Source organism: Cryptotermes secundus, unplaced genomic scaffold, assembly GCF_002891405.2.
Source record: "Cryptotermes secundus unplaced genomic scaffold, Csec_1.0 scaffold43, whole genome shotgun sequence".
NCBI classification, from domain to species: Eukaryota; Metazoa; Arthropoda; class Insecta; order Blattodea; family Kalotermitidae; genus Cryptotermes; species Cryptotermes secundus.
The window spans coordinates 503,221-527,917 of record NW_019723298.1 but is presented as its reverse complement, the minus strand read 5'-3'; the positions used below and the strand labels follow the sequence as shown (position 1 = coordinate 527,917).

Below are 24,697 nucleotides of genomic sequence, written 5' to 3'. Positions count from 1 at the left end.
CCACTACTTCTCAGAAAATCTGGTAGCGCCGGGAATAGAACACGGGACCTCTGGATCTGTAGCCAGGAACTCTGACCCCTAGACCACAGAGGCGGTCATGAAGAACGATAACTGAAGTGCATTAGCTGTAAACAGCCTGATGACAGGCGTTTGTTATGAACGTAATAACTCTTTTGATCCCACAAAATCACCAGCATGTTTTGACAGTTCAAAGAAAATCTTAACCAGAGAATCCGGCAGCTTACTGATACAACACAAAAGTCGAAAAAACGAATATGCTAAAGTAGGTCAAATATTAAACTAATTATTTACAAGTTTTTATGACGTAATCAGCGAGCAAGACAAATCTCATTTCTCTATACAACTTCCCTACTTTCCAATGTATTCTATCTGCCGATCCACAAATTGACGAGATTAACACGTTACTGAGGCCGCGCCATAGCTCAAGCGGTTAGTCGCTGGCTTTCCACAGCGGCGGCCCAGGTTCGATCCCGGGTCTGGTCAAGTGGAATTTATGGTGGACAAAGTGGCGCTGGGGCAGGTTTTCTCCGAGTACTTCGGTTAAAAACTATAAAAGGAGGGCAACCGGTCTCTGGGCTGAGGTCTGAACTCGGATCTTCCGAATACGAAGTAGGAATACTATCCACTCGAAGGTAACGTTCGACGAGGGAAGATTAATATTGCTGACATCAGGCATGTCAAACTCAACTTGTACAGAGGGTCACCTCAGCCCTATAAATAATAAATAGTCCAGAGCCGCACTTCAAAATAGAAATAAACATTAGATTCTGATACAAGGAAATTTAATTCTATTTATTATTTAGGAATAATTTCAATATAATTACCTAAAGTCACATATCTTACAGTTTTAAAAAGCAAGAGAATGCCATTTTTGACAAGTATCAAACAGCTTTTCAATATGTAAAAAGAGAGATTACACAAGAAATTATGTTAGAAATAGCAAAACATATTATTTCCTGCAGCCTGCTAATTTATGTCTGTGTGAGACTTCTTGTTTTCTGGTCTGTTGGAAAATTGTCTTTACAAAAAATATTTCTACTAAAATTTTAATATTGATTTTAATATCAATTAGCTCTAAAAGTTGAGGGGCCGCACTTTGTGGCTATGGGGGCCGCATGTTTGACACGGCTGGCTTACATTAAATACATATTTCAGTACTGCCAACATTACTCTTGTGGTAATTACGTTTTCCTTACTGTTGAATGTCTCTGGCAGCAGAGAATCTAAGTCAGGCACTGAGTTCAGCGGTATGCACTTACCTTTGAAACACGGATTATCAAAGGCGTACTGATCTGCAGCTCCCTCTGGGTCAGTCACCAGCACCAGATGTTTCCCTGCATGACAGAAGGAACATATCTTAGAGAAGTCTTCGAAACAAATGGTTTAAATGGTAAATACACGCTTCTGACAACTCCATAATACAGAAAATAGAAAATAAATTAAAGTCCCTTACACCGGTCAAGTATAGTGTAGGAATTAAAGCATCATCTCAGGACAGAGGTAACACAGTATCGACTGACAGGACTTGTGACTGTATGTACACTATGTGTGTAAGTGTGCATGTGTATGCATGTATGTATGTACGTGTGTTTGTACGTATATATGCATGTAATGTTTGTACTTGTTATTTACCTGATATGCTAAAAATGTTTAAACAAGGCTAATAGACCCAACATATCTTTAGCAGTGTAATTTTGTAGCCTTAACTCGTGTGTTTTTAAGAAATACATGCTAAAAATACAAGGTTATGTAAGTGTGTAAGTAAAAAAATGTAGTTCAATTCTTTATTTAATTATATGCTGACCTCAACATCCAGGAACTAAGTACAGATTCGGGGCGAGTACAAAATAACAACAAAAACAAATACAAGGACAGACAAAATGAATAGACAATAAATGATGATGCTGATGATAAATATAATAATAACACAATAACATTATATTTCGATAACATACGGCATCTGTATAATTTAATATATCAAAGTGGCAAGCATTTGTAATGAAAGCATGAACAGCGTCGGTAAATTACAAAGTACGGACGTTATTGCTCCTGTATGCAGTAGACTGCTTCAGTGTCACATCGAAAAACAAATTATCTTTTACAACGCTTCGGTGTAAATATTTATAAGGAAACAGAATCAGAACATTTTCAAATTCAAGTGCATGAACACATTTCAGGCGAAAATTCTTAAATCGTTGGGTTTGTTCCAGGGATAGGTCGCCGTATATTTCAATAACCAATTTATCCCAAATCGACTGGCTATAAATATGGTCACCCACGCATGTCCACTGCTGACCGGCTAAGGCAGCGTCCACACAAGCGCACAATATGCGTCCGTTGTAGAAATAAACAAGAGAGGCGAATGCTACGCTTTCTTCTGACTCCTTTGCAGACAAAAAACTACGCACCGCATTCTGCAACTGTGTGGTGTCCTCAGCAAAGTACGTTCGTTACAACGGACGCATTTTGTGCGCTCGTGTAGACGCTGCCTAAGAATCTCGTCACCAGATGCTTATTGCCCTATCTCGATATAGCTAATGTTTATAACGGTTAGATGTCCCTGAAATCCGTATAAATACGAGTACATTCAGCAGTGCTGGGAATGCAGTGTTCAAATATGAAATATATTGTAGTACTGAACAAAAATTATTCCTACAAGATATCTTTGTACAAAGTACTTCATCGAGGAAGTGCCTTAGAGATTTTCGTAAGAAGTGTCCTGACAACAGTGTGTCGTGTAAAGTAACAATTCTCAATATCATTATAAGAACTTTCCACTGGATTGGTGTTGGGCAGGAAAAAATCCTGAAAAATACGTGCGCTGACTCAAGAAGAACTTACTGGCATCGGTATTCGATTAGAAGCAAGCCCAAAAGCGTCGTTACGTCTTTTAGCTCTTCAGTGTGGGCTGGCAAAAAGTACAGCTCACGCTGATACGAACTTGAAGTTAGGCCTTACAAAACTACAGTCGTACATGGCCTTTTGCCTCCAGATTGCGAGGCATGGATTTGGTATTGTAGGTGGTTTCAAGAATCGGTATTCAATGGACTTACTGACCCAGAACTTATGTTGTATTCCGAAGAGGCGTGGTTTAATTTAAGTAGTTATGTAAACAGCCAAAATAACAGATACTGGAGCACAGAACATCATCATGCTGTTCATGAAGGGCCCTTGCACAATTTAAATGCCGGTGCAATTAATGCGCGGAGGATAATTGGGGGTTGGGCGCTTTCATGATACAATAAATTCCGGGCGGGACATTCTGCCACCCATTTTTGATCGACTGAAGGATAACAAAAATCGTACGGGCGTTTTATGCAAAGTACTGAAACGTTACACACTGCGAGCAATTCTATGGAAACATTCCATGAAGTTTCGGCGAATGAGACGGATGATGATGATGATGATGATGATGATGATGATGTGTCGAGCAGTCGGTGGAATGAGAATTGGCAGGGGAAACCGAAGTACTTAAGAACACCTGCCCCAGAGCCACTTTGTCCACCACAAGTCCCACATGACCAGACCCGGGCTCGAATTCGGGCCGTCGCGGTGGGAAGCAGGCAACTAAGTGCCTGAGCTGTGGCACGGCCTTTCGTTACGGGGTATCGGAAGCCAAAAAAAACGGATTCACTATTGTCACCACTCAGGCGCAAACGGCAGAAGCAGAGGATGATAAAAATGTGCATCGGGTACAGAAGAAAACATAAGTCAACGTGAAGCTTGAAATGAGTTAACAATGGTTGAAACTCGCGCCGCCCTCCTCGTCTTCCTCTATTTTGTGGCGCCCCTTATGACCGTCGAGCCACGTCTCTATTGCTGGCTGCGGCTGCTGGTAGGTTGCGGCTACAGCCTGCTTGGTTCTCCTCGCTCATCTTCCTTACCACCTCCTCTTCTCGTTGTGAAGTAAATGGGTAGAGGATTGGGCGCCAGTAAACTTATGGCATTCGTTTACAGATCTTATGAAAGAAAGAGGGGATGATTTGTAAGGATATGCTGTTGGTGAGGTGCTAGTTCAAGTGGTAGAGCTAAGAATCAATCTCAGATCGTTTAACTGGGCCTCGCTCATGTAGGGGAAGGGGAACGCTCGATATTACACACACGCACACACAACACTTATTCACAAGCCACTCTATTGCAACTGCTGTCAGTAGTGAACACCGCCAATGAACTAGATTGAACTTGCTCTCTTTATTCAAGAATCACTCGGCATGTCGTTAAGGTACTTAAATGGCTGGATTACTGGTCGGTAGGTATCTACAATCACAGTTTAACTAGTCACTTATGCTATAACTTAGAATTTATAGTCACAGTTAGTTGGCACCGAATTTGGGTCCGAATAGTTTGCGAGCTGTAATACGACTGCATTCGGCGACTGACTTCCTTGAAGACCCTGAGGTCACCGGTCGTCAATTCCTCAGCTAAGTCACTTCCCCTCAATTCCACTGATTGGGTAATTTTGGATCTCCAATCAGCCAGCTGTAGTGCGGGATTCTGACCCTTAAAGTCCTAACGTCGTTTTTGACAGCTTACTGACTGATAACCTGCTTGGTGTGGGTTTGAAAAACGCCTACTTTTGAATTACGATGTGCAGGACCTATCAGTGATCGTATTCTTAAAGTTTGCCGCTGGGTTACTCGCAAACAAAATTTCTAAGAAAATGCCAGAGGGGACTTCCTGTGTAACAGTAAGACTGGGCATAAGTCAATCCCTGCAGACAAGAAGGTGACTATGTCCCACTGCCTTGACTATTACTTGCCATCTGCAATTAATTCTTGTACTAAAGATACTAATTATGCTTAAAACTAGTGCTCGACGGTGGAGCGGCTACAGAACAACTAACTAGGCTGAATGCGAACATTTCTTTCAGTGCAGATGAGTCGCCGAACAGCGTAAAAGCGTTCGGGAAAATCCGAACATTCGTGTTCTGTCGTTTTCGTTTGCACAGTGCATATTCCCTTTTTAGAACTTGGGAGACTGGCCTCCCGCACGACCACTGCCTTAATGTAGTTGGGGGGACCACGTGCCCTGATTATGCGGTGGCCTTAGTGGTAGGTTGCCCATGCTAAACAAATCTAAGGATAGAGGCTAGATGGAATGAAGTCCTTGGTCCCCCAGGATGGCAGATGGGCGTGAGAGTACCAACCTTACCTCGTAAAGTAACTTGTGTTAGGAATTCTAAAGACAGATATCATATGGAAAATTTAGAAAAACGACCAATGAAATATTGTAAAAACAATGAGTTGTGCTTTGCTATTTGGAATGTGCTAAGTTTATCCAAGGAAAGGGGCATTAAGAAAATTAAAAATTGGAAATGTAAGATAGTTCTCCAAAGTAAGCCAGAAGGTGCAAGAAAAGCAGGAACCCCCAGACTGAGACGACTACAAGATGAAGAGAATAATTTACCGGTGTTGAAAGTGAAGAGGTGGAGGCAAAAGCAAACTGTAGAAAAAAAAGAACATCGATATCTGTCGTAACGGAAGCCAAGGATCTTAGGCGAAGGTACAGGCAAGGACTGAATAAGTAACTTGCAGAAGGCATGATCTGTGATGTCATACCAACACAAATGTCCACATACGAGTATATTACTGACAGTGGAAAGAATTTTGAATGATCACGAAAAAAATAATGCATTTATGAGATCTGGTAGAATTGTTGTCAGCTATTTCCACCTTCGGTATCTTGCAAAACAACGTAGCATATCGTCATCAGGCATACCCGTCGGACAGACTTTCTACTTCTTACGGATTCCTTCACGTTCCAGCAGCCTAGCTGAACACTGGATACGGTGACCGAGCTAAAGCGGCAACAGCGGTCATTTGAACTTGGAGCTGCCCACTTGTTATTGGTAGACGAAGCTGCTGAGAATTTCCCGGAAAGTTCATCTTGAATGAATGTTGCGTACTCTGTAGTTCCTTGTTTTATCCAGGCTGAACAGAAGGAAAATTATGTTTGTGGAACATCACGGCACGGTAAAGAATGTCACACCTGCAGTACGTATAATGGACCATACTCTTCTAACTTCACGGAACTGGGCCCTTCTTGAGAAGCCGCCAGTTGTGCAGCTACTCAAGAAATTTACAATATTTTATGGAACCCGAAGGTTCATTACCGTGTTCACAAGAGCCCTCCACTGGTCCCTAACCTGAGCCAGATCAATATAATCCATACAACCACATTCTATCTCGCTGAGATCAATTTTAATATTACCCACCCACCTACGTCTTGGCCTTCTTAGTGGTCTCTTTCCTTCTGCCTTTCCCACTAATATCCTATACGGATTACTTTTCGTCCCCATGCTTGCTACATGCCTTGCCCATATCATCCTCCTTCACTTGTTCATTCTAATTATGCTTGGAGAAGAGTACAAGTTATGAAGTTCCTCATTTTACAGTTTTCTCCAACCTCCTGTCACTTCATCTCTCTTTGGTCTAAATATTCTCAACATCCTGTTCTCAAACACTCTTAATTTCAGAGACCAAGTTTCACACCCATACAGAAACATAGGCAAAATTGTAGTTTTGTATGTTCTAATTTTCACGTTTTCATACATCAGACGAGAAGACAAAAGGTTCTGGACTGAATAGTAGCAAGCATTAACAGAGTTCAATCGCCTCTTAATTTCCTCCTGAATCAGGTTTCGATCTGTTATCGTTGTTCCAAAATATCTGAACTATGCCACATTTTCAGAACATCTGTTTCCTATCTTTATGTCATGATTTTGCCCTGCATTTTGGTGACGAGACAGCAACATATACTTAGTTTCCTCTGCGTTTACTTCTAGATCAACATTCTTATTAGTATCAATTAAAGTCTGTGTGTTTTTCTTTATTGTATCTATGTTATCTCCCAGTAGATTCAGATAATCAGCATAGACCAACAGCTGTGTCCCATTCAATTTCAGTCCCACCTGGTTTCCCTGGACCTTCCTAATGGAATATTCTAAAGCAAAGTTCAAAAGCAGTGGCGTTAAAGCGTCTCCTTGTTTTAGAACATGTCGGATACGAAAACTGTCAGATAAATGTTTACCTATATGGACTTCATTATATGTTTCATCAACACATTTTAATGAGTCTAACTAGTTTCATGGGTACTCCAGTACTTCCCTCCTAACTGAATTAAAGGCTTCCTTTAAGTCCATAAATAGCTAATGTGCTGTCTCATTGCACTCCCTTTTTTTTCTGTAGTATCTGACTAACGCAAAAGATCTGATCAGTAGTTGATCTGCTACGTTGAAACACGCACTGATGACCCCCAATAATTTCATCTAGCCTTCACAGAAGGATGGTGAATAAAATTTTGTATGAAGTTGAAAACAATGATACCCTATGAGAATTATTACAGTCAGTTTCATCGCCCTTCTTGTGAACTGGTACAATAATAAGACTCCTTCCAATGATCAGGCAATTCTGCCTTATTCCAAATAAAATTAATGAATTTATGAATCACATACCGTAATATTTCATCTCTTGCTTGAATCTGTTTTGCTGGAATTTGATCACTACCTGGCGATTTATACTTTTTGAGATTTGCAATAGCAATTTTAAGTTCAAAAGGACTAAGGTCAGGTACTAACAGCTCAGCTGTATGTATTTCTATCTGCCTAAGATCACTGATCCTATGCACAATCAATAACTGAGAGAAGTAGTTCTTCCACCTACTGAAAATGTTGTGGGAATAACGGACCATATTCGGTCATTTACAATAAGACGTGCATGAAACACGCTTCACAATTTCTATATGCCTCGTCACCAAGACAATTCTATGAAAATATTTGAAATTCTCACGCGGTAAAGTTTTACATTGTGATGCTTCTACCCTGAATATGTAGGTAATAATTTTCTCCGAAATGCTGGAAACCACCTACAGGACTACATGATGTCGTAACGCAAAGGACCACAACCTAACTCTGTGAATATTCGGTGATGTCACCCTCTGAAGGTCATACAGCCTCCTTAGGTCTTCTCGCTTGAAGACATGCCTGTAGGTAGTAGGTTCCTCTCAAATGCTGGTACCCACCTACCAGAATATACGGTGGCATAATGTAAAAGATGCCAATCTAACTCTCTGAATTCTGTATCATGTGTCATCCTCTGAAGGAGTCGTAACTTCCTTCAGGACAGGCGCTACATCCAGTAATTTACTGACTTCAAAATCTCGTACATCCAAATTAGTGAGAGGAAGGACTAAACAAATAAAGATGAAATACGTTCATAATAACTCTGTGTTCTGACTGATGTGTCCCAAAACATTACAAATATTAGGCAGGACAGAAAATGTTTAAAGACAGAAGTTGCGACCCATAACGAGACTAAGAGTGTCACGTCGTTTACAAAGCGCCAATATAAATTAAAAATAAGAAAGAAGTAATAAGATCTCAGAAACCTGACAAATACTAAATTATCGAAATAATTTGAACTATGGAGAATCGACATTGTAGCAATAAGTGCAAACAGTGCTACTCATACTGAATACTAGAGAACGACAGTTGAAATCAACGGAAAAGTGAAAATGTCAAACATAAGAATCATATTATAACTACTTAATTCCAGAGAAAATAATTGCATATAGAATACAAATATGATTCCAACTCAGAATGGAATTATTCACACAAGAATGTAAAGTCTACAATTCTTGTATATTGGAGAGCGATTTACCTTACGTATGGTTACGTAATAATATTGCTGCTAGCCCAGAACAGCTTATGAGCACAGTCCCATTAATTACGGAACTGGCTGGAGAGTCTGTGAATTCAAGCGATCGTGTAAGCTTATACCGCTGTCGTAACATGCCCCGGTAAAACCAACCGCCCGTCTGGGTTAGCCTCTTGGATAATTTCAGATTAGAGCTCTCAGGCACTATTTTGTTGAACTAGATCACTGGATGCCTGACTGAAAACAAAAATCTTTCAAATCCACGATAAACGTTAACCACACTTCACACAAATTATCAGCATTCACAGAATGGAAGCAGTACATTGAAACAAAATCCGCTCGTTTGTTCGTAATCTACCGTGAACGGATACTTTTATATAACAAGACAAAAAACGGCAATTACAAATAGCATAATGTCGCAGCTTTCGTAACCTGACTGCAGAAATTTTACTTTTCCCGTCGTCAGGGCTATGTTACCTTTCAAATCAGTGGTAATACACCTCCGTGGGTCCTCCTGTCTATTCGAAATTTCAGCCGCATGAAAAATGTTTACAGAACTCTATATGTACATGATTGGACAAGCTGAAGAGCCTTAAAAGCGACTGAACCATTTTCACAGCCGTTGAATAGTTTTAAAGCCATGTATCTCTGTCGCCACTTCACGTTCCTGCATCCAAACTATGGTACAACCTCACAAGCTTCAAGTATAAGAGCAGCAGTCTGAGTCCGGCGAGGGCAAATGCCTGAGTGCATAGAAGGGAAGGGTGAGCCGTAAACTAGTCTCTGCCTGAATAAATGTTGAGAATGAAAATTTCATTAGCTATTCAAGATGCAGAAAGATCCGAGATAGGAAAACACTGCAGTAAAGCACAGATCGTAATCTCAGGGATGTCCAATAAATTTACTTACTTATGGAGCCGAGTCCTTCTTGAGGAGCCAACAATGCTGCAGCTACTCAAGAATTTCCCAGCATTTTATGGAACCCGAAGGTTCATTACCGTGTTCACAAGAGCCCTCCACTGGTCCCCATTCTCAGCCAGATCAACCCAATCAATCCCATCCCATCCTATCTCTCTAAGATCCATTTTAATATTGTCCACCCACCTACGCATTCGTCTTCCCAGTGGTCTCCTTCCTTCTGGCTTTCCCCACCAATATACTATATGCATTTCTCGTCTCCCATTCGTGCTACATGCCCTGTCCACCTCATCCTCCTTGACTTTATCATCCTAGTTATACTGGAAGAAGAGGACAAGTTATGAAGCTCCTCATTATGCAGTTTTCTCCAATCTTGTCTCACTTCAACTCTCTTTTTTTTCCCCTTGGCACTACAGCCCCAGTGGGCCTAGGCCTACCTCCATGAACTTCTCCGTTCACTTCGGTCTTTCTAGATCTAACACATTAGGTAGGACTCCTTGGGGGGGATCAGCTCGTCGCAAGGCCTCTACCGGTACACAAACACAGGAAAACGCACACACACAAACTAAACATCCATGCCCTGAGTGGGATTCGAACCCACGATCCCGGTATCCAAGCGAGCGAAGACAGCCTTGGACCGCTCGGCTACCGTGACCGGCCTTCATCTCTCTTAGGTACAAATATTCTCCTGTTCTGATGAAAGAACCCTGTTCTTAAACACCCTCAGTCTATGTTCCTCCCTTAATGTAGGAGACCAGTTTCACACCCATACAGAACCGCAAATATACTTTCGTATATTCTAATGTTTATGTTTTTGGACAGCAGAGGAGAAGATAAAAAGGTTCTGGACTGAATGGTAGCAAACAATATCCGAGTTCAATCCCCTCTTAATTTCCTCCTGAATAAGTTTTTGGTTTGTTATCGTCGTTCCCAAATATCTTAATTCCAATGAATTTATCGTGTTATGTATCTCATAAGCCTACTCTGATTTCTACTGTCTTAAAAATGGTCTATCATGATTTGTACTCTTTGTAATGATTTTGAGCGAAAAATCGGATTAAATTATAACTAGTATTAATTAAAAACAGTCAAGGTTCCATTGTCCCTAATCAACAAGCCTTCAAGGTACGTGAGGAAATGGAAGTAAAGCTTCAACCTTAGCCTTAATTGGAGGTGACTGCCACACAATGGAAGGGTGGCTGAGTGGGTCCCAGAAAAGATCTCGACATGGCAGACATCACACACCTTTTCCAAAGCGTACCTCGGTCTCGGCATTTATTTTTGTTTTATAATGTAGAATTTGTTTCGGTTTTCCTTCATCAGTCATTCTATACAGTGTGGCAGTTAAGTTCCCGAACTGACGCCATTACAGTAATACTACTAGTGCCATCAATCGGGGATGAACGGGAGAGAGTCGTTACAAAATGATGAACGGAAAGGCCGTCCTTCAACTTCAGGAACAGAAGAATCGACGGAAGTCATTCAAAAGCGTTTGGCCGAAGATTAAATTTTGAGTGTTCGAATGTTAGAATAAATGACAGGGATTAACAGAGATATTAGAGAGATATATACGTAAGATATTATTCGAAGATTTGAAAAAGAAAAAGTGTGTGCTCGTTTTCCTTCTCATTTGTTAGCGCCGGAATAAAAACATCAACGCGCTTCATTGTCTGTTGAATTTGTTGAAATGACTGATGACAATAGAAATGTTTTAAAAAGAATTGTAACGGGTGATGAAAGTTGGTGTTTCAAATACGAGCCAGAAACAAAACGTCAGAGTGCAACCTGACTGAGTGAGGCCAAAGAAGCCGAAAGCTCAGAAAGTGAGAATGCAAAAAATCGCGGGTGAAAACAATGTTGACTGAATTTCTTGATGCTAAATGTATCAGTCATCACGATTTTTTGTCGGAAAAAGCAGACAGCAAACGGTAAATTTTATAAAGATGTGATTAAGAGACTGATCGCTCGAGTTCATCGCGTTAGGCCTGAGTTTCAGGAAAGTAGGTCATGGTATCTTCTGCACAACAATACACCGGCGCTGTCTCCGAGTTTTTAGTGAAACAAGGGATCCCCGTGTTATCCCTTCCACCCTACACCCCTGGTTTATCGCCGGCTGACCTTTCCTTAATTAAACATTGCGATAAAAGGGACAAGATTCGAGGCTGTTTCATCGGTCCAACAGACTGTAACGAGAGAACTGAAGGCGATACGGGAAGAAGCGTTTTCTGGGACATTCGATTCGTTTTATAGGCGAAGTTAACGTTGTGAGGATGCGGGTGGGGACTGTATTGAGTGAGGTATTAATAAAAATTGTTTATGTTTTTGTGTGGTTTTTATGGCCCCAAGTTCGGGAACTTAATTGTCACATTGTGTATCCACATAGTTTCCCCAGTTTTGTCTGAGCTCATCTATTCTAATTTTTACTTGTTGTATTTTCAGTTCTCTTCTACTACCCACGATTTTTAATGTGGTATAATTAAGTGAGCAACCCATCTCTACTGACTGTATGCTGTGTATGTTTCTTGTCCAAGATTCGCCTCTATTAGCATGGTAGCATTACTGCTTCTTGAAATTTCAACAGTTTCTTCCCTTATTTTGGTCTTTAAGTTTCTTCTTGAAGTATCATATGTTCTGTTACATTTATCTGATTTGTTACTGTATTTAAATCTCTGTTAACATTCATCTGTAACGTCACTTCTTAATCTACTGCAATGACACATATGCTCTAATATGCTATTATCAGTAACTATTTTAGCGCTAATCGGAAACTGTCTTTGAAAGCCATAACTTCTACTTAGCTGGTTAAAGTTTCCGACCAATTCAACTATTACAATCCGTACTTTGTAACGTATTTCAACAATCTCCTTGCAAAAACGACGGAAACCAAATTCACACAGTAACATTTCTGATGAGTTGGCTGCAATTTGTTCGATTACCTCTAGACAAAGAAAAAATATGAGCATAAGGCAACGTTGTAGGAGCCCATTGAAATCTATAATACTTTCCTTGCATAGGTACATGTAGGGCTATAAATTCAAGTTGAAGGACGCTTAGTTTGTTATAAGAAATTTCGGTAATCTTCGCGAATGTGTCGGAGGACTACTGTTGGCTGCTGAATATACAAAGTGGGAAATTACGCATAAAGAAGCAATTCTGGGGAGTTCACTTCCTTTAATTATCTTGAAGACAATATCGAAAGAGTGTATTGAACGTAAAAAAGTATGCTTCATTTTCTCTACGTTTGTTCCAAATATGTCTCTCCCTCAAGTTATGCTCGAGGTGCGTACAATAACGCATGCAGCTCTTCGTGTGAAGTGCTAGTTCCATTCTGTCCGATTTTAACCAAAACTAAAGTGTGTCGGCGCAGTGTAGTAAAACTCCCTTCAGCCGTTCTCGAATTTTGCCATGCGTAAACAGATGGATGGACGAAGGGGAAATTTTAATAGGGGCTCCGCAGTGGTGCAAAAACTCCAGGACACGAAGTAAAGGCATGGCACAAATGAATCAGTATGGAGAACTACATTTTTAATGCAGATTTTTGCAAGAAAATAGTACTTGGTATAACATGCAGTTTCACAGAAATCTTCTGAATATTTTACTTCATGTGACTTTATCTGATTAGCGTGAATCATAGAGCTTTAAATAATCACTTAGTTATATATTTCAATATTACAGTCTCGTTACAACAGGCTTTCGCAAAATGTTCTCACAGTAGCTAAGACAATACTTCTCAATACCCGAAAGAGAATATCTACAAAACCTGTGGAAGTATTCACAATATTTTGCCTTATCACATTGAAACATTTACTGCAATACAGTATCCCACAGTTCCATAACAAAGAGTGTATGCGTTTTTCTATTAACACTAGATATTTGTTGAAACTGCCTGGAGGAGGAGACTTAACAAATGCAATGGCCGGTTGATCTTCACTGTTGTCAATTTCATGACGAATTTCATGACACTGTTATGCTTTAAACAAAAGCAGATGAGAATGTAACGGGGATGGACACCCCTGATACGTATCAAGCCTGACTGCGGTCTTCTAGACAGAGTCCATTGTGAAGACTGCATTCCACTTGCAGTCAGTCAGTCAAATTTATACAGAAAAACGCTGTGTATCTCAAAATTGGAATGGTCATTCTGTCAACTGACAAGACTTACTTATAGCACTCTAATTATAATCCAACCAATTACATTCCAAAGGATTTAACCCATCCTTCATATTGTGTAATCACTTGTTTGGTTGTCAAGCAACTAGGCAGGTACACCTATAGAATTGACATTACAGTAGGTTTCCAAGGCAATGTATTTTTCTGCAGAAAACTTGTGGTTCCACATCATGAAAGATTACATCATTTGTATACAAGCCTCTGAAGGTCGTATGCGGCATCACGTATGCCAACTAACCACTAGCAACCATAATTTTATGATCATTAAAAAGTTATATGTGGAAATAAAGATGTAATTCATTCCAAGGTCAAAAAATACGGAAAAAAACTCCCTATTGATATTTGAACTTGAGTCACGGAATCCTGGATGGGGTCAACAAAAGTTCTATATATTACAAGATGATAATATTAAAAATTAACAATACACACATGCATGTTTCGTCACCAGAATGCATAACAATTGATTTGAAGATAAATAATAAATTTATCGAAAATATAGCAGAGTTAAGTACTCGAATTTGGGAACACCAGTAAGAATAATTTCACGGCCATTCCGTTAAAGGCAATCTTGTCAGTGCTGAAAACTATTACTCGGAAAATTTTTGTTAATCCTGTAAGGCAGCGTCTATACGAGCGCACAAAATGCGTCCGTTGTAACGAACGTCGTGACGTCCGTTGTAGAAATAAACAAGAAAGGCTAATGCTACCCTTTCTTCTGGTTCCATTACAGACAAAAAACTACGCACCGCATTCTGCAACTGTGTGGTGTCCTCAGGAAAGTACAGGGTGGGGCGCAGAAACTTCCTTCTTTTTGAAGGCGAATAAAAGAAAATATATTGCTGATAGACAAAATTTATGTTTAGCTAATGAAGAACATACTTTAAAGTTTTAAATCATGTAGTTTTAAACAAAATATCTTGAAGGTGGTGGCCACCGTTCTCTGTGCACTGATGTAACCGCTTTCTGAAGTTCCCCTCTGCACATTCCAACATGTGCGACGGAATTTGAGCTACTTCCTACCAAATAACATTCTTCAGCTGAAGCAGGTTTGTGGAGCGATGTTTAANACAACACACACCATACTGTCACCTTATCACTGTGAAGTGGCCTCTCATGGAGTTCTCTGAGATTGTTACCACTCCAATAGCGCATATTCTGCTTGGTGACATATCCAGATAGGTGAAAATGTGCCTCATCACTAAAGAAAGCAAGTGAGTCAGGGGGTAAACTTTCCAATAACATTTCGCACGCCGTTATTCGGTTATTCGGAAATCACGTGGTGACAATTCTTGCAAAACAAACATCTTATAGGGATGGAAATGAAGATGTCCGTGAAGAATTCGGCGCATTGAACGATTGGATATGTCTAGGACGACTGCATGTTTGCGAGCGGAGCGTGTTGGAGATCTCAAAATCGACTGTCGAACTGCCTCCACATTTTCTGGCGTCGTAACGGTCCGTTGTCGTCCTGATGATTTTTTCACCACACTCCAGGTTGTCCTAAAGATCTCTATCCACAAAACAATCGATTTCCGGTCGGGAACAGAACCTCTGGGCTTAAATCCGAATTGAGTACGGGACGTACGCTACACCGCCACGTAGGAATGGTTGTCCGAAAAATAGGCTTCGAAAGCAAACGCACGCTGCTCACTCGTCCACCTCATGTTTCCTACTGAGGGGTATTAGACAGAAACTTCCGCGACTGCTGCGTTCGCCGAGCCTATCCCCACTTTTCTGCGACTTCCCCTCCCTTCATAATGCGTCTTCACAAAAAGGAAGTTTCTGCGCCGCACTCTGTACGTTCGTTACAACGGACGCATTTTTGCGCTCGTGTAGACGCTTCCTAAGAACGCCTTGCTGATGCAGCAACTTCTCTGGCGCATCTGTAATGCGCGTAGTCTGACGAGACTTCAACTTAATATCTCCGCCGGCGATATGAGCCGTGGGGTCTGAAATTCAGCACAAACTTTCGGAGGAATCTACTGCTTCCATCTCCATCGCCTACATAGATGTCAGGAGCAGCAAGTTCCTCCAAAACCGTTTTAACCTCTCTAACAGACTACATCGTGTCACATCCCACAAGATCGCCATCTCGTTAAAAATATTTGCTGCTATGTTGGGCACAGCTTCGAATGTTCGCTTCAACGGCAGGTTTGTAATTTTTAACAAATAAAAGAGTCTTTCGCAGGAAATGAGTTATTATAGATGCATATGCTTCCACTTTATACATGGCTAGTGTCGACTAAATGCCCAGAGGATGTGGCCACGTCCACTGATGGCAGGGTGTCTGTCTCCTTTTCAGAGCCTCATTACTCCTGTCTTACTTCCCGTCATCCACATTCCAAAGCGTAAGACTAAAAATCGAACTTAATATCGTTCTCCCATCTCTGATTTAGTCCTCCAAATTATCTCTTACATGTGGGGTTTCCGACTACAAATTTGTACGCTTTTACTATAAACTACATGTCCACATAAACAGATTCTCCTTCAGCAAATGTGAGTTCTTACAGCGAGGAATATTAAGATTGTCTTCCTAGATGTGATGCCGTGTAGTTTGGTATATACGTACACCAACGTTTCGGAGAAATATGCTGCCTCCTTATTGAGGGCATATGCTAAAAATGTAGGCAGCAAATTCCTCTGAAACGTTGGTACTCCCTGCCTATTAACCAAATTACAAGGAGTTGCAACCCAGAATACCTTAATCTTTAATTTTTTTAATTCGCTTAGTGGGGGGTGGAGTCCAACTGGGTCCAGTCGACATGGCGGCCACTGATTGACCTATTGTAGCCTGCCCCGGGTGATTATGATGATGGAGAATTTCGTGGAATGAAGATTTGCAGGGGAAACCTAAGTACTCGGAGAAAACCCGCCCCAGCGCTACTCTGTCCACCACAAATCCCACTTGACCAGACCCGGAATCGAACCCGGGCCGCCGCGGTGGGAAGCCAGCGACTAACCGCTTGGGCTATGGCGCGGCCCTACACTACAGTGAAAATCTCACATTAACGGAAGGTACATAATATTATGTGGACAATCTGCAATTAGATCTTAACGCATTTAACGACCTCTAAGTATCACCCTTAGCAGTCGGTCTTCTTCGTTTATGTATCTATACCTTGTCAAGTAGGTAAGCCATATACGAGTAGTGTCAGATGATACTGTCGCGTGTTTGCTAGGCAACGCGACAAGAAATTGTGTGGGGTCTCGGATTTGAACGAATACCTTTATTGGACAGTCACTTTTACACTCACACTTGCAGTTATTCTACACTTGTAACGTCCTTTAGACGTTTCTTCTTCAATGTTACAACACTTCTGTTCTAGTCGGATAAGAACTCTTTCCGGCTAAAGTCGGATACAAACTATACTGGTCTCTGGGCGACGTTGGACTGTTATAACTTTCGGTCGGTGTGAATAGGGAATACCTTGCCGAAGGGTTAATTTCGCCCGCTGCTACGCAACGAACGCGGGAATACGTGTCTGTCTCCAACAATTCGTTTGTAACGGTGGAAACTCCACTGTTAGACTTTCATTTCCGGGGCAACGATTTACTAGGCTTCACTGCTAGGAATTGCTAACCGTTGTATAGCAATGGAACGAATATGATTCCAGATATTCTGGCCCTAGGCGGCACGCCACAATATTATTATAATGAATGAAATAAAAAGGAAGAAATGGGGCCCAGTTCTGGCATACTTTAAAGTACGTTCTCGGCAAACTGCGTAGAGGGGCTGAGAAACACAACAAAAATGTTAGGGCAGCCTGCCTTAAGGGTAAAACTGAAACCGGCACTGCCAACCAGCAGCATCGCGACGATGAGGATCAGTTAGCCTGACAGTGTGTGTGATGGATGACGCTTTCACATTCCTGGGTCCATATCTGACACACTGCACGACCTACATAACGCGACGGGATGTGACAGCTTACCACTTGCCACTTTCATTACAGCTGGTCCAACAGTTGGCCTCTACACTCGTCTCTTGCGGTTGAGGAGGAGCACAATTCCTGCAAGTGAATATTATTTCTACGTCTGTCAATTCTTAACCGCCAGTAGCTTAACTGGAAATAGAATTGGTTATTAAATACACGTATCTTATTCAACTAAATAATTAAACGTAAATTTGTCCCTGCGCATAATCAGTTAAGCACTAATTTATTAAGACTACTAAATATAATTTCATTCATTTTCATTCATTAACGGCGCTACAGCCCTTTGTTAGGCCCTGGTCTCTTCAGTTTCGTAATCGTTTTTACACAGACGGTAGGACTCCTTGGACGAGTGATCAAACCGTTTCAAGGCCGCTACCTGCACAAATAGAACAACATAAACACAGAATAAACGCACAAAGACATCCATGTCTTGTGTGGGATTCGAACCCACGACCCTAGCGTTCAAGCGAGCGAAGGCAGTTCATGCTTTAGACCCCGCGTCCACCGTGATTGGCAATGAATATACACTTGGTCATCGACTTACGACCGACTTCCGTTCTGACTAACAGGTCGAAAGTCGATCTGGTCGTATGTCGGCCATATATTTATTAACAGCATTTTTTAACCCTTCTAATCTTTTTATCATTTTTATAATTTATTTTTAAAAACTTTTACATTTTAATCATCTTTTATTTTTCATTTTAAATACAGCAATGTTTTTATCTTTTACGTACTTAGCGATACTGTACACATCTTCGTTTCTAAGCCTAGGCTATCTGTACATACTGTGGTCGTAAGTCGACGACCAAGTGTAATTACAATTATAAAATTCAAATTAATAACGTTTTTTTTATATGACACTTGAGGCTCCCGCAGCGATAAAAGTTTTTAGTATGAGCTTGGATTATGACCCCTTGGCAGATGGCTACTAACAGTACGCAGAAATCTGCTTCCTCCTTCTTTAGGGTAGAAGGTGGCGACGAGTTCCCCCCCTCCCCCCGAGACGCTGCTAACCACTTAACGAGAATCCACGTTGTCACAAACCCCAGAAGGGTGATTGCTAAATTTAACCGCTAATACTGACACATGCCACTGTGAACAATAATATTGTTTATTTATTTATTTCTAACTTACGCTGTCAGTAGATTATACAGCTTCGAACAACAGGATGGTTAACAAATTATAATGTGGAAAGAATATGGAAATAAACGGTTTTGAATTAATCTGAGGTGCCATGTCGACATTTGTTTGCAAGGACAGAGCAAAATGGGAAGACTTCAGTCACCATAGACGGTCTTCGGGCTGAGGTTAAATCCCGGGACCTCTCGAACATGAAGCGAGAATGCTACCCATTAGATCGCGTCTTTGAGAACACTGTTATCTTTCTCTCCTAAGTTATTGCTCTCAGAAAGATGTTTCAGCAAAATTGTGTTTTCATTTCTTATTTCCTTCGCCCAAATTGAATGCCAAGTCCTATGTAAACATATTCATTTGATTACTCAAAAAAATACTACAACGAGTATTACAGACGTTTCCGTGAAGTGACCTTCTGCGTTATAGGTGAGCTCGACTTGACGAAAGAGCGTCCGACTCTTCCACCAGAGTACTCGCAACAGCTCTCGATATGCCCGTTACGACTGTTAGAAACTTCTTGCACACTAAACTTTGGGGAATTCTACATTAATCTGGATCTTCGTACGCTATTTTAAAGACTTTAAAGGTTATGTAACCCGTCTCTAAGTAAGGGTTCGGCAAATAACAATAGGGGTATTGTTGGAAACGGTGTTTTCTATTCTGTCAGTGCAACGTGGTTATAAAGAAGAGTTCAGTTGAGAAAAGTCAAGAGGAATTCGCTCCGTGTTACAATGAGAGTTCATTCGTAAGTAGCACTGCGAGTCGTAGGAGGTGACGAAAAGGGGAGTCTCGAATCTGAGATAGTAAAATATGGTAGCGAGTCCCACGGGACTCGGGCCCGAGAATGACTGAGCTAGCGAGGGCCAGCAGCAATTGTAAACGACAGACCCGTCCTCTCGTCAGAGAGAGAGAGTCCAGATCAACAAACCCGCAACTGTCTTAATAGTAATAAAAATTTGGTCATAAGCCCCAGATGGGTGCTTCATTCCAAGATAGACTGGCCAACTGGCCGTTGATCGTAATGCAAGACTCAGACTCAAAAATCAGTCGAGCTCCGGAATTCCAAGTGAGCATTAGTCGAGAGTTGGGCTCTGCAGAGAAGGCTGAGTTGGTAATGTTATGAGTTCGGGTGTGGAGTGTTAGCCAGCGGGCAACGGCGTGACCACGGAAGTTCGAGAATCTCCCTCTGTAGAAGCCGTTGCCAGGAAACGGCTACTGGAGACTCGGTGAACTGTAAATTAGATTCCAATGGTGTATACAAGTGGTCAATAAACCCTATATCCAACCTATATCCCACCTAAAAGTCACGCACACCAACGTCGTGACTATATATGTATATATAAAGAACAGATTTTTCAATTTTGCATTGTTAAATCAACATATTTCAGTTTTCTATTTTATTTGTAAACCACTTTCTAAGGGAAACTGTGTTCTTCCTCTGATGATTTCAGAACTTTGTAGGTCGCAGCTCGTGATTAGCAACTAACATTTCCATTCCTTCGTTCCTAAAATCCGATCTGTGTAAAAGTTTCTAAAAAGATCTAAAAGTTTGTGGTGATGGTACACTGATACAAGTATTATGTTTTCGGACATTATCCATCGTCCAGTCTATTTTCGAAGAAAAAACATCGTTTCGGAGACTGGATTCTGTCCCCGTCTTAAGGTGAACCCTATTCAGTTGGGCTCAATCGATAGAGATAGTCCCTATCTCAGGAGATAGAGAATAGCTGTATCTATTGGACCCAACTGAGTAAGTTTTACCTGAGGACGGGGACAGAATCCAGTCTCCGAAACGTTGTGGTTTGAAAAATAAACAGGACTTTTTTATTAGAAAATAAACAGGACGATGGATAATGTCCAAAACACAATGCTTGTACAAGTTTCACTTCTTCGTATATGCCTAAATAGCTGGAAATCATTTATATAATTTTGGTCATACCCTCTTTCAGTAAAGAACTCCCTTTGACTGTTTCTTCTTCAGAGACTAATAATCGCTCAGCTACTGAAGAAATTCCTTGCCGATTATGGAAACCGAAGGTTCAATGACATGTTCACAAGAGTCCGCCATTGTCTCTATCCTCAGCCAAATGAATCCAGTACACATATTCGCATCCTATTTGTTTAACATCCATTTTAATATTGTCTTCTCATTTACGCCTGAGTCTTCTAGGCAGTCCCTTTATACCCTCAGATTTTCAGACCAAAGCTTCATATGCAATTGTCAGAGTTTACATGCGTGTTACATGACCCACCCATCTCATCCACCTTTATATTTTCACCGTCATAATATCTGGCGAAGAGTCCAAACTTGTTTGCAATATCAGACTTAATTATGTACTGCTGATTAGTTTTCAGGCAAGTGGTACAGTATTACAAACTAGTTATCTGAAATTCTTGGAAGTGATTCGAAGAATATGGAACACGGATTACTATTCGAGATGTTTTTGCCGTTGCTCCGAGACGTCCACAAAACTGGATCGTGCCACTTGTACTTCTTTTCTCTTGTGTTCAACAGGCCCTCCATGTTAGACCCGAACATGCGAACTTCGAATAAGTTATTGGAGCTCCTATCTGTATAGAGATTGCGTCTTTGAATTTTTTTATACCCTCTTAAAAAATTCGTAACTTTGGGCTTGCATTTTCTTAATACACGATGGAGACAAATAATACAATGCTGACTTGAGTAAACAAATGACATTATGAATGTTGTATTTTAGCGTCCTGCTGCACTGATTTTCATCCATGATATGTATACAGTGGCCGTCTTGTAGTGCATTCAATTTCACCTGTTACTTCACGACATGTTTCGGCAACATAGTGCCATCATCAGGTGCCCTAATTAGGCTAATCTATTGCATTGCTTGCCTTCATATGTCTTTATAAAATTATTTAAAAGTATTTAAAAAGTGCGTATTCGTCAACTCTAATAAATTTACACTCACTAAAACTTTTTAAGATTATTTATCTTATGTGTCTTAATTAAAACTTGCGTGTGGTTCATTCACTATGGGGGTCGTTTTTCTTATTTTCTGTGTAAACCGTGTCTTGTGATGTGTGTTCCCTTCTTAGCTGCGAGTGTTATAAGACACATAAGAAATAATCTTAACAAGTTTTAGTGAGTGTAAATTTATTAGAGTTGACGAATACGCACTTTTTAAATACTTTTAAATAATTTTATAAAGACATATGAAGGCAAGCAATGCAATAGATTAGCCTAATTAGGGCACCTGATGATGGCACTATGTTGCCGAAACATGTCGTGAAGTAACAGGTGAAACGTGAAGTAACAGGTGAAATTGAGTGCACTACAAGACGGCAACTGTATACATATCATGGACATTATGCAGATAACGAAGTAGCACTTTGTAGACCGGTAGAAGTTCTCTGACGTTTCGGAGGAATACAGTAACTCCATATTCTGTGTCGATGAGGCAGTATGGTCCTCCGAAACGTCGATACATTTTTAGCAGACTACAAGGCATCAAATGCCAAACACATTATTATTCACAGTCATCACCGCGATAACCTAAAATCTCAGAAAGAAACATTAAGTTCTGACTTTGTAGTGAAAGCTTGTCTGCAATGGCATCAGTTCTGTAACAGCAAGTATGTTTCAGTAGTAAATGAATATCAAGGCCAGTGGGATATGGAAACAGGTTAGAAAATATGTGCAAGGCGCAACAATTCTGACGCGTTCGCTCCCTCTGTTTAGTAACCCCAAAGACACAAGATTTACCGAAAAAAAGATATTGAGCAGAAAATGTATTTGACATGTCTCACAGTTCTGTCCGTAACACCTTTTTCCCGATAAGCATTTATCGAATTAAGATCGAGATAAGTGCAGAAATGCATGTTGGTTTTCACGAAAAGTATCCGCTTATTATCATCTTATTTTAACCAGAATAAAAATGTGTCGACAAACTTGCCCAATATCAAATTTCATGATAATCCATTCAGAGGCTTTCGAGTTGCGACATGCAGAAAGAGAAACATGTCGACACTTGTAAGCGGATAGGTGTAACTTTTCGTTGCGAACGCTCCAAAGAGCATAGAATGCAGAAGGGAAATATGTGCGAAACGAGCCTTTCTATTTGTTTTTCTTTCTTGCATAAAGTAGCCTGCATGGAAAACACTAACTGAATGGAAAGTCACGTTTCGAAACGCTAGCCTGCCAGTAGGCCATAAAAGGTAAAGTTGTCCCTGTGCTCAACTACGCCATGAAAGCGTATGGGGGGAGTGTGTGTGGAGGTAGGCCATACAATAGGCATTTCACAAAATCAAATGATCCACACCACAACAATTTGTCTTCCAGAAGAAGGAGCTCGTCATGTGGTTGCCCACATAGATTTCTGCGGACTTCATTGTATCATATAAAAGGCTAGTCGGGCGTTACCTCAGAGCTCCAGCATGAAAGATCTTGTCGAACGCTTTCGTGATGACAGTAAATTAAAAAACGCCATTTACCCGTTAAAATACTCTATTATTAGACGTGAAAATAACACCACTTCATCACCACGAAACTTATCTCTTTCACCTTTTAAATAAAAAAATGAACTAATTAAGTAATAGAGATATATTTATACTGACCGCCTCTGGTCCTGTGGTCAGAGTTCCTGGCTACAGATCCAGAGGTTTGGGTTCGATTCCCGGCGCTACCAGATTTTCTGAAAAGTACTTGTTCCGGAACGAGGTCCACTCCGCCTCGTGAGGATAATTGAGGAGCTATTTCATGGAAATAGCGGCTCCGATCCAGAAAACCGAAATTAACGACCGTGGGAATTGGTTGCGCTGACCACGCGACACCTCTATCCGCTAAACTTGGCACTAACTTCGCCGACAAGCTGCGGTCGCTCGGTCGGTATAGTTCGCTTGCGGACTACAGGCCACGGCGTTTGTTTTTTGTTTGATATGTTTATATTATGTTGGAGTGCATGAACGTATATTGGTGATGTCAATCCGTCCTGAAGTGTTTCCTCCAATATCGTCCTTCGATTTCAACAAAATTTGGCATTTTTGGAAGCCTAAGCCGAATGCTGTAGAACGCATTTAATTTCGGTCCGTACCAGTCCAATTAGACCCATACTTTACATGAAGCCCAAATTAAACTCCATGAATTTGCACAAACACCTCACTTTCAAATAAATGTAGTTCATAAAATAAAATACAATACTAAATCCCACTAGAGTACTGCATATTTTTAGAAAACTTCTTCTTTTCCTATATCCTGCTCGTAGATTACACAAAACTAAGTAAGTTATATGGAAGTTTTTGTGTGTCTATGCAGTAGGCCTCTCTATTTTTGCCAATAGCAGAATTTTTCTAATATAGATTTAGGTCGGATAAAAAGTAGTGGCAACACCTCCATAGTTCTGAAATAAATTTATTACCTGAAGTAAACACATTCCTTCAATATAATCGCCCCCTCATGTGTACCACCTTCTGCCAAATTTGTGGAAGGCGTCGTACACCATCAGCGCGTCCACTTCTGTTGATTTTCAGCAGTGACCGCCCTACAGCACGAATAATCTCATCTCTTGTGTTGTAACGTGTCCCTCGCAGTGGTTCTTTCATTTTGGCAAAGAGATCATAATCGCACGGACTCATATCGGGTGAGTATGTTGGATGTTGCAGTATCTCCCATCGCCAGCGGCGAAGGAGATCCCTGACAGCGTCAAGAGTATGAGCCCTTGCATTGTCATGAAAGATGATGAGGTTCGTTGCCAACATGTGTCGTCGCTTTTCCTTGAGAGCTGGACGAAGATGATAAGTAGGAAACTGCAGTAGTAGACACCGTTTACTGTCTGTCGTTGAGGTACAGTGTGGTGCAGTATCACTCCATCAATGTCATATGCCACAATGAACATCGCC

The 24,697-nt window shown here is 40.9% G+C and overlaps 1 protein-coding gene across 1 annotated transcript in view; it reads right to left on the bottom strand.

Annotated features, from left to right (window-relative positions):
- The window catches only part of LOC111861633, a 113,984-nt gene that overhangs the window by 33,619 nt on the left and 55,668 nt on the right, over nt 1–24,697 (bottom strand). Inside the window, exon 2 of the mRNA XM_023846359.2 lies at nt 1,281–1,355. Coding sequence (XP_023702127.1) covers nt 1,281–1,355 — 75 coding nt within the window. The remainder of the gene's footprint in view (nt 1–1,280; nt 1,356–24,697) is intronic.